This window comes from Mirounga leonina, unplaced genomic scaffold (genome assembly GCF_011800145.1).
Source record: "Mirounga leonina isolate KUSES-001 unplaced genomic scaffold, KU_Mleo_1.0 Mir_92, whole genome shotgun sequence".
Classification (NCBI taxonomy): domain Eukaryota; kingdom Metazoa; phylum Chordata; class Mammalia; order Carnivora; family Phocidae; genus Mirounga; species Mirounga leonina.
Window position 1 is genome coordinate 11,193,531 of NW_023270852.1, and position 10,058 is coordinate 11,203,588.

Sequence of the window (10,058 nt, forward strand, 5' to 3'; positions counted from 1 at the left end):
TTTGCTAAGCTCAGTGAGCTGCACTGTGACCAGCTGCATGTGGATCCCGAGAACTTCAAGGTGAGTCTGTGGGACCCTCAATATTCTCCTTCATCTTCCTTTTTAAGGTCAAGCTCATGGTGTCCAGAAAGGGTATGGGTGTTAGGTGCTTTCTAGAGGGTGAAGGAGGTATTCTAATAGCATCAGTATGGACTCCTCAGGACTGTTTTTATTTCTTTCACCCTCTTGCTCACAGTAGTTTCTTCTTGTTCTCTGCAATGTGTTTTCTTTATTGTTTTGATTAAAGTTTTGAGTGTTTATTTAAAAAGTACATTTAATCCATTCCAAATCATTTTTTTTCTAATACTTTTTCCCCTTGTCTCTTCCTTTGAGAGCAAAGAGGATAAAATCTGATTGCTTCTTTGTATAGTTGGAAAGAATAGCCATGATATTTTAAGTTCTGAATTAAGGGAGGAGAGAAACATTTCTAAATGTAAAATCAGGCTGATATGGTTGAAATCACATAGAGAGTAACATCTAAGATCTAGCTATCTTTCTGCTTATATTCTAGGGGCACAGCTTGGGGCTGTGGATGGGGCTGGAATATGCTGAGTCTCAGCTGGGTCTGTCTGCTAACCATGCACATGTCTCTTGTCTCTTCCCCACAGCTCCTGGGCAATGTGCTGGTGTGTGTGCTGGCCCGCCACTTTGGCAAGGAATTCACACCACAGATGCAGGGTGCCTTTCAGAAGGTGGTAGCTGGTGTGGCCAATGCCCTGGCCCACAAATACCACTGAGCTCCCTTTCCTGCTTTCCAGGAAATGTCCCTTGCTTCCCAGAACCTAATACCTGAACATGGGGAAATTGTGAAGTGCTTTGAGCACCTGGTTCCTGCCTAATAAAGAACATTTCTTTTCATTGCACTGGTGTATTTAAATTATTCCTGCATCTCTCACTGGAGTTGTTACAGGGCATGGGAGGACAAGGCCTTTAAGACATAAAGAAATGAGGGGATAGTTCAGATCTTGGGAAAATATATCTATATTTCAGACTCCATGAAAAGAGAGGTGGTAAATAGCTAAGTATGTGAGAAACAGACCCTGCTGCCAATTTTAACTTTCCCTTAGAAAAGGATTCAAGTTGAGGCTTGATTTGGGGGTTAGATTTTTCATATGCTTTATTTAAATCAAGTCTTTATTTAGCTTTCCTTATAAATGTCCTCCCTCTTCTCAGTTGTCCAGAAGCTCATAACCCTCAATCCACTAAGTTCATCTGCCTGAAGACACCACTGTTCCTCTCTGATTTTCCTTCATGTTTTGCTGTCTCATTACTTGTCCTCCCCATCACTCTTATCCTGGTTCCCTCCATCCTCTTACAGCAGAGACCCACATGAAGGTCCCAAAGGGGAGAACGAGTTTCACTGCCTCTTCCTTAGTGCCTTTCATGGTCTGCATTAGAAGGAAGCAACTGGTAATATTTTGTTCAATATATGACTAAGGCAAATGTGAAAAGGAGCTTCTGGTGGCTTTATATTCACTGCTGTCTTGCAATGTTATCATGAGTTTGTGGCATCCTCTTCTTCTGAGGATGCTTTAGCATGCATAACCAGGAAGTGATTGGAGGCCTGCTCCCACCTCCTCCTCTTTCTGATGTCTCTGATGCCTAGACCTTTCTAGTTATTAGCACGGTGTTACCAATAGCAACATACCCTGATTTTATTACCTCAGTCAATGACCACCTATGTGGGTGCTGGATGCTGGAAATAAAATGACTTTGAAGTGGTCCTTGTCCCCTCACATATTCTAATTCTGAATATAGTTAGGAAGATCATAAAAGTATTGCCATAATAAGGAAATTAATTGATTAAATTAATATGCAAACAAGCTTCATCTAAACACAGAATGGAGATGAATACAAGGTGTCTTTATAAATACATAAATGAGAATTCTCTAAGCCTTCAGGATCAGAGGAGCTGGAAGTGGGCCTTGGTGATAACTTTGGTCATCCTCTGAAGGGGTCCTCACATTTGATATTGACCTGAGTGTTAGGACTTTGCGTGCAGAGAGACCATAGAAGAGCAGAGGTCCTGTAGATCTGGATACAGTGAGGATTGGTATTGATAGATGAAGACATAAAAGTAAAGTGGAAGGAAGAGTCATGCAAGCATCTAAGAGAAAGCAGACTACACATGCCAGCTGGGCATCAGAATGAGGTGGGGGAATGGGCAGGCAGGGACGTGGATGGTCCAGGAGGTCAATGAAGGGCCTGAGGATGGATGGGAAACACTAATAATATTAAATAATATTAAATGGCCCAGATTCTATAATTGGTGAGGATTCTATTAGCAGGGCACTAAGTTTAAGCAGAATTGTGCAAAATTATTTAAGCTAAAGATGGATTTATTATGGAGACAAACTCATCAGATATGTAACTCCAGTTTTCACTTGTACTGCTAGGTTTTACCTCTTACCATCCAAATTCTCAAGGGTCCCCTCCCTGCTTTTGCTTCTTTTAATTACTAGTATTATAAAAAATGTAACATCAAGATTGGGAAAGGATCAGTAGACATTACTAATTAACAAATCAATAAGCACCACTTTATAGCTATTAGGCCAGGGGTATAGTGTCTCCAAGAGATAAATGCCCAGCTCTGACAAAACTTGGTATTATCTGGCTGGTTCTATTCCAGTACTAACATTAGCTGGAGGTAGAGAAGGATGAAAGAGAGGGACAGAGTACACAGCATGTGTATGTCATTTGTAGAGATTACTATTCTTGTTTGAAAGTCATGTAGCCTCATGGACAGGAGTCTCTCACATTAATAGCCATCAAATAGTACAGAACAATCTCAGGTATTCACATTCATAAAATGGGTAAGGGCCAGAGTTGCTCCAAAATTACTCTTCCTTCTGCAGTTTCCTTTATAAAGTTACTGATTTCTCTTCTAGGACTGATTTTTTATTTTCTGATTGTTTGTCTCTGGGTACTATTAAAATGAATACATTTACTAAGTTCTTACAACTAGATGAGAAAGGGGATTCTCACATAGATGTGAGGGATTGACATTAGAACTGAACAGGACCTGAGATTTTGTCACAACTAATCTAGTTGAAGGGGAATTAACTGGCTGAGAATACACAAGATTTCTACCCATTTCGGAGAGAACACCTTGATAGTGGTTCAGTGGATCCGGTAGGTCTTGATGCTATAAATGACAGGGTTCATCAGCAGTAAAAAGAGGATGGACACTTTCCCTTGATGATATGGGTGAAGGAGGAGGAATGCCTTACAAACTTGTGAACAATGGAAGGGCCTAGCACAGGGACATAAAGTATCAGGGCAGTCAGAATATGAGATACACACTGGTGTGAGAGATTTGAGTGACTCCCTGCAGGAGGCAATGGCCATTGCTGACCTGAGAATCAGAATATAAGAAAGCACTATTAAAAGGAAGTCTAGGCCCATGTGAAGCAAGCTGACCAACAAAGCATAAAGGCTGTTGATCCATGAGCCAGAGCAGGGGAGTTGGATCATATCCTGGTGTAGACAGTAGGGGTGAGAAAGGGTATTGTCATGACAGTAAGAGAAACCAAGAGGATGCAGGCCATGAGGGATGGTGAAGGAGGCACTCGGAATCCACCAAACACTCCAATATTCGCTACCTAGGAGCTGATGAGCACTGAGGGATATCTCAGAGGGTTAGTGATGGCCACAAAACAATCAGATGCCATGGCGAAAGGCATGACTAACTCCATGAAAGCAAGATATGGACAACATGGAGGTGGAAAACACAGGCATATAAATGATACTTAAAAAATTCAGCCATAGCTGTCCCATAACTGTGGGCAGTACTGTGACTGACAGAGACCCAGGTCAATTCCTGCCAGCATAACCAGAAGATAGCACATGGGCTGGTTCAGGGAGGAGTCTGTGTGCTAATGTGAATGACAGTGGCTTTGCCCAGGACTGCTGCCAGGTACACCTAGAAAACAGGGATGGAGACCCAACAGTGGGCCCATTCAATCCTGGAAATCTTGTCAGTTGGAACTTGGGAGGTCTACCATGGAATATGAAAGACCAGACATGATGCCAGGCACCACCTGACACAGCAGAATTATAAAATATTATTTCCCTATTTTTATTTTTCACAAAAATTCATGCCAGGTGATAATTTACAAAGAGTGAGTTGACTCATTTAACGTCTCTTCCTAAATCCCAAAGGTCTCAGGCTGGGAGAGAAATATTGAGCACTATGGAATTTTTGAGCCTTATTTTTAAGGACCAGAATAGTATCAAGGCATCAATGTTAATAGGAGTCAGGTCCAGAAGAAAGTAGGATTGTTACATGCATCTGGAATCAACAAGCTGGGGAAACATCTGTCATTTGTATGCCAAAGTTTGAGAATTGGGGAATCAATCAGAACTGCAAAGTTAAAGATGTTAAAGATGAAGGGGTTTGAAAATAGCCCAACTGAAATAAAACAAAACAGAAACAAATAGACAGAGACATCAATAATCAATATAAAAATGCAAGTCAATTGGCTGATGGATAGATCACCTGATTATCTCCTTTATACTTTACTGTTGCTGAGTATTGTGATAGTAATAGAAGAGAAAATAAGAACATAGAAGCAATGCTACTGATAAATTCGAATAGAGGTGTACACCCTCCCGAGTGTCCAGAAGCATTTTTCCAATGGATTCTTGGGCCTTTCATAACTTCTTAAATTGTTAAATGACACACACCTACAAATCTTGCCTGTCTTCTACAGACATTGGACTTTGAATGAACTACCTATTCTGTTGGGGACTCCACAGAACCATGGATCCAGATATAACTCAGTATGCAAGGAAGCAAAGGAGGCATCTACCAACGGGGTTTTGGAAGCCAAGGAGAGTATTCTGGAATCAAGCAAACAAACAACTGAGGTTGGTGAAAAGGCAGGGATTGATAGGATTTTCCCCTAAGTGCTCTCAGATAAAGAATGACTACTTCTTTCTTGGTAAAGATAATTGACAGACTCGCTAGAAGTTTCATTTGGCCTACTTGTAAGTTGGTATGACATTTCCCCACATGCTCTCTTTCTTCTGTTTTTCTCATATCACACACAATCACACACCTAACCATGAGTCTTTAACAATTCTTGTATGTGCATCACAGAAATAATTTGGTGACTCACTACTCTTTTTTGTTTTATTCAGTTTTATTCAACAAGCAATTATAGCCTTCCTATCTGTTAAATGTAAACCTCTGTCCTAGGTCCTAGAGGTAAAAAAAATGGTATCTTTGCCCTCAAAACAAGTAGAAGCAAGAAGAGATCACAAATGGAAAGATATTTCATGCTCATGAATTCGAAGAACAAATATTGTTAAAATTGCCAAACTACCCAAAGCAATCTACACATTTACTGCAATCCCTATCAAAAAACCACCAGCATTTTTCACAGAACTAGAACAAATAATCCTAAAATTTGTATGGAACCACAGAAGACCCCAAATAGACAAAGCAATCTTGAAAAAGAACAAAACTGGATGTATAACAACCTCAGTTTTCAAGATATACTACAAAGTTGTAGTAATCCAATCTAATGGTACTGGCACAAAAATAAACACATACATCAATGGAATAGAATAGAGAGCCCACATATAAATCCATGATTATATGGTCAATTAATCTTCAACAAAGGAGACTAGGATATGCAATGGGAAAAAGACGGTCTCTTCAACAAATGGTGTTGGAGAAACTGGACAGCCACATGCAAAAGAATGAAACTGGACCATTTTCTTACACCACACACAAAAATAAACTCAAAATGGATTAAGGACTTAAATGTGAGTCCTGAAACCATAAAAACCCTAGAACAGATCTCAGGCAGTAATTTCTCTAACATCAACCATAACATTTTTCTAGATATGTCTCCTCAAGCAAAGGAAACAGAAACAAAAATAAACTATTGGGACTATATCAAAATAAAAAGCTTCTGCACAGAAAAGGAAACAATCAACAAAACTAAAAGACAATGTATGGAACAGGAGAAGATATTTGCAAATGATATATCTGATAAAAGGTTTGTACCCAAAATATAGAAAGAACTAACACAACTCAACACCAAAAAAACCCAAATTAAAAAAAAAAAAAAATGGACAGAAGACATGAAGAGGCATTTCTCCAAAGAAGACATACAGATGGCCCACAGACACTTGAAAAGATGTTCATCATCACTTACCAACAGGGAAATACAAATCAAAACCATAGTGAGATATCACCTCACACCAGTCAGAATGGCTAAAATTGAAAGCACAGGAAAGCAATTCATAAATATTAGGTTGCATAAATAAGTCAGACATTCAGAAAATGATATCATTCAATACATAAACATTTTTAAAAGAGGAAAATGAATCAATCACGATATATGAGACAAACCAGATAATGATTAACTGTGTGGAGAATGAGGCTAATGACAGAGAGCTAGCACCTGCATCATGCATGTAATTTTCCTCTTAGACACTTACCCATGCTACCTCCCCTTCCAGATCACCACTGCTGCTATTTTGATGGATATTTAAGGCATTTCTGGTGTTGGGTATTTCTTTCTACTATATATATATATATATATATTTTTTTTTTTTTTTCCTGGCCATTTTATCCCTCTGAAACTCTTTAAAGTGACCTTCATTTATGTTTCCATGTGTTCCCATAGATACGCATTAAAAGTGGTCCAACACTGATATGAGGAATTCTTAATCTAAGGAAAAAATTGAGGGTTGTTGGAGTGGTGGGGATGGGAGGGTGGGGTGGCTGGGTCATAGACATTGCGGAGGGTATGTGAGCGCTCTGAATTGTGTAAGACTGTTGAATCACAGACCTGTACCTCTGAAACAAATAATACATTATATGTTATAAAAAGAAGATAGTAGGAAGGGAAAAACGAAGGGGGGAAAATCGGAGGGGGAGATGAACCATGACAGACTATGGACTCTGAGAAACAAACTGAGGGTTCTAGAGGGGAGGGGGTCGGGGGATGGGTTAGCCTGGTGATGGATATTAAGGAGGGCACATATTGAATGGAGCACTGGGTGTTATGCGCAAACAATGAATCATGGAATACTACAAAAACTAATGATGTAATGTATAGTGATTAACATAACAATAAAAGAAAAAAGTGGTCCAACAGATATCACATCAGACTCTATTATTCACAATCTATGATCTATAATCTACAATCTCTGTGATGCTGGCATTTCTTTCTTTCTTTCTTTCTTTTTTAGATGTAGAGCCTGGACCCAGGTGCCTGTACATAATGTAGTCTCAAGAGTAAAATAAAATAAAACAACAACAACAAGAATTAAAAAGAAAAGAAAAAAATATAAAGACAATGAAGGATTAAATGAACAAATCATTTCTATGGTACCAGTGCTTCTCCTGAGAATTTTGTCCCATTTTAGGACAATGGGTCCTTTCAAATATTTACCATTTCCATTCTGAGAGATATGTCTGCCTCATACCTGATTTGTAAGGCCATAGATACCAAGACACTAAAATGCTTAGCTCTGGTGTTTCAGGTAATGAGCCTTTACCACCTCTGGAGCATTCTAGAAATCCAAGGATCTAGGCATTGTAGGAATCTAAGCAATTAAAATGTTACATCTGCTATAAGTTCACAATATACCTAGCAATAACAACCTGGTGAAATCTTTGAGTGACTCCCTTCCCTGAGATACTGTGACTACAATCCCACCGATCCCTCATGTGGCTTAGGTTAAAGTTTCACTGGGTGAGTTGATTTTTGCCCCTCAGCAAACTGACCACTTTAAGATATGGCCAGCATTACCCTCTGCACTAGGTATTGCAGCTAAGAGGCCCACCTGTACGACCACAGAAGGGCTAGCAGGCAACCCATGTTATCTAGGGATGCCCTGGAGGACCCTTTTGCCCTTGGGGATGTGGGATCCCAGTTATTGTGAAGGAGTCTTGAGCAGTCATTTGGGATTCCCCCAGTTCCTGTCTTGTCTACAATATCTTTCTCTCCTATGCTCTGGGGACACAGTAGCCAGTCATCTGGGCCTAGACTCCACTCTCAGCAAAGTAGAGTTCTCTCTGTTGGGGTTGAAGTAGGAATAATTAGAGGAATTAATTTACTTCTTATGTCCTCTTCCTGTAGAGGAAAGTGGAAATGGAAATTAACACTGGCATGTGGAGTCAAACTTTCATTAGTAATAACATTTCTGTCAAGCATGTGAACATGATGATCATGGTAATATACCTTTTCACAAATAAATCTTAATTCTAGATATAACTGTAAATGTATATATTACCCACTGGTTTTCTAGGTCTCTTTTGAAGACCTTATGATTTAATATGACAGTATATTTTATTATTGTTGACCAAGCTGTTCTTCACCACAAGGGAGGATGAGCAGTAATGAAGAAGGTGATTCTGGGGGCCACACTGAAGCCATCCAAATGCCTTGGGGAACAGCAGGAGCCTAGCAGTGTGTACTCTGGTCATTCATTTCCTTGAAAGACCCTGCAAGTTTCATTATCTTGAAAAGGAGGGGACTGAATTAGATCATCTTGGCCTATTCTGTAATTTTCAGGGGACAGTTTAAAATATGTGTTACACTTCAAGTATTTATCCTCAAAACTTTAGCTCCTCACTTTAGTATCATTAAAGAGAGATTTATTTCCCATTTGCACTTTTCTGCTTGTTTTACATCTTTTACTCAGGGTTTAAGATCTTATTATGTCTGGATTTTATCTCAGTTGTCTGACATGGTCTTAAATGTAAAAAAAAGTTTTAAAACAGGTAAATTTCCTTGATGGAGATCATTTAGGTCATAATGCAATCAAACGGTACAAATCTTGATGGAAACTTCTCAGATAACCACATGACAACAGTTAAACAGATGTACCGTGTGATAGAACTTTTTATCATGGTTCTAAATTATGCATTATCATTTTTCAATATTTCATTCATGGGAGTATTATTTATAGACATGTAATGTAATAAGCAAAATACATAGTAAGAACAGATGCACAAATAATACTTAATAAAGAGAACATTTACAAAATTAACAATAGTAACCATTCCTGTAACCTGGGATTTTAAGCCTATACTGGGTTTGTGGTAAAAAAGTTGCCACCAATGCTAACATACTTCTCTGAGAACCCCTGAACGTCCAGTTTTTTGGACTAGTGTTATAGAACGTTCTTATCTCTTCAGCCATGTCAAGACTCTGAAGGGCTTGGCCTCACTTATACTTAGCCAGTTGTAAAGCAAACCTGCTCTTGCATCCTTAAGGAGATGAAAATTCAATGGGCTTCTTCTGCCCCCTGCTGGTGTCCAGATGGGACCATTAGAAGGACTACCTGGCAAAGAGTGCAATCTTTCAATTTATTGTCCAAAGCAGGTTGTTTGTGGGTGTCATATAAATAATGGTACCAATAAACAAGCAAAAACCTGGTCTATTCTGGCAAACAGAAATATTTTTCATTCAATATAATGATAAAGACTCACTTTTACATCGAACACTCTTCCTCTATACCTTTAATGTAAATAAAGACTATTGGTCATTATCCTACCTAATCTGAAAATGGCAGCAAGTGATCATGTAGAGGATCATTTCCAAAGAATAGAAAAAAAGACAGAGATGCCTGGCCATGTAGGTCAGTTTGAATTGGAGGATGTAAGGAAAGATTCCTCTGAAAGAATGATCTGTTTAATTTGGTCACAGATATGCTTTCCAAATCCACATTCCAGACAAAGTGCACAGAGCGAATGCCAGAATCCCATCACTGCCCTGGACTCCAATTCACTGCTGCATGTCCACACTACTTACATATTTCATGCCAGGCATTTCTCTGGTTGCTAGAAATTCAGAAAGAAATATTATGCACACTACTGGAAGGGGACATCACACACCATGAATGTTTTGGGAAATGATGTTCTATGGTTTTTTGTGTTTTTTTTTCCACTTTGATACAAAGGGAGCATATTGTGCATCTGACATATGTGACTACTTTCCTCTTGAAATGTTCATTTATTCATCTCATTGACACTGTCCTCTCCTGATTCCCAT

At 39.1% G+C, this 10,058-nt stretch overlaps 1 protein-coding gene across 1 annotated transcript in view; it reads left to right on the forward strand.

Annotated features, from left to right (window-relative positions):
- The window catches only part of LOC118004056 (hemoglobin subunit beta), a 1,568-nt gene extending 666 nt beyond the window's left edge, over positions 1-902 (forward strand). The window contains exon 3 of the mRNA XM_034995179.1: positions 648-902. Within this exon, the coding sequence (XP_034851070.1) occupies positions 648-776 (129 nt within the window). The 3' untranslated portion in view covers positions 777-902. The remainder of the gene's footprint in view (positions 1-647) is intronic.
- The last annotated feature ends 9,156 nt before the right edge of the window (positions 903-10,058 follow it).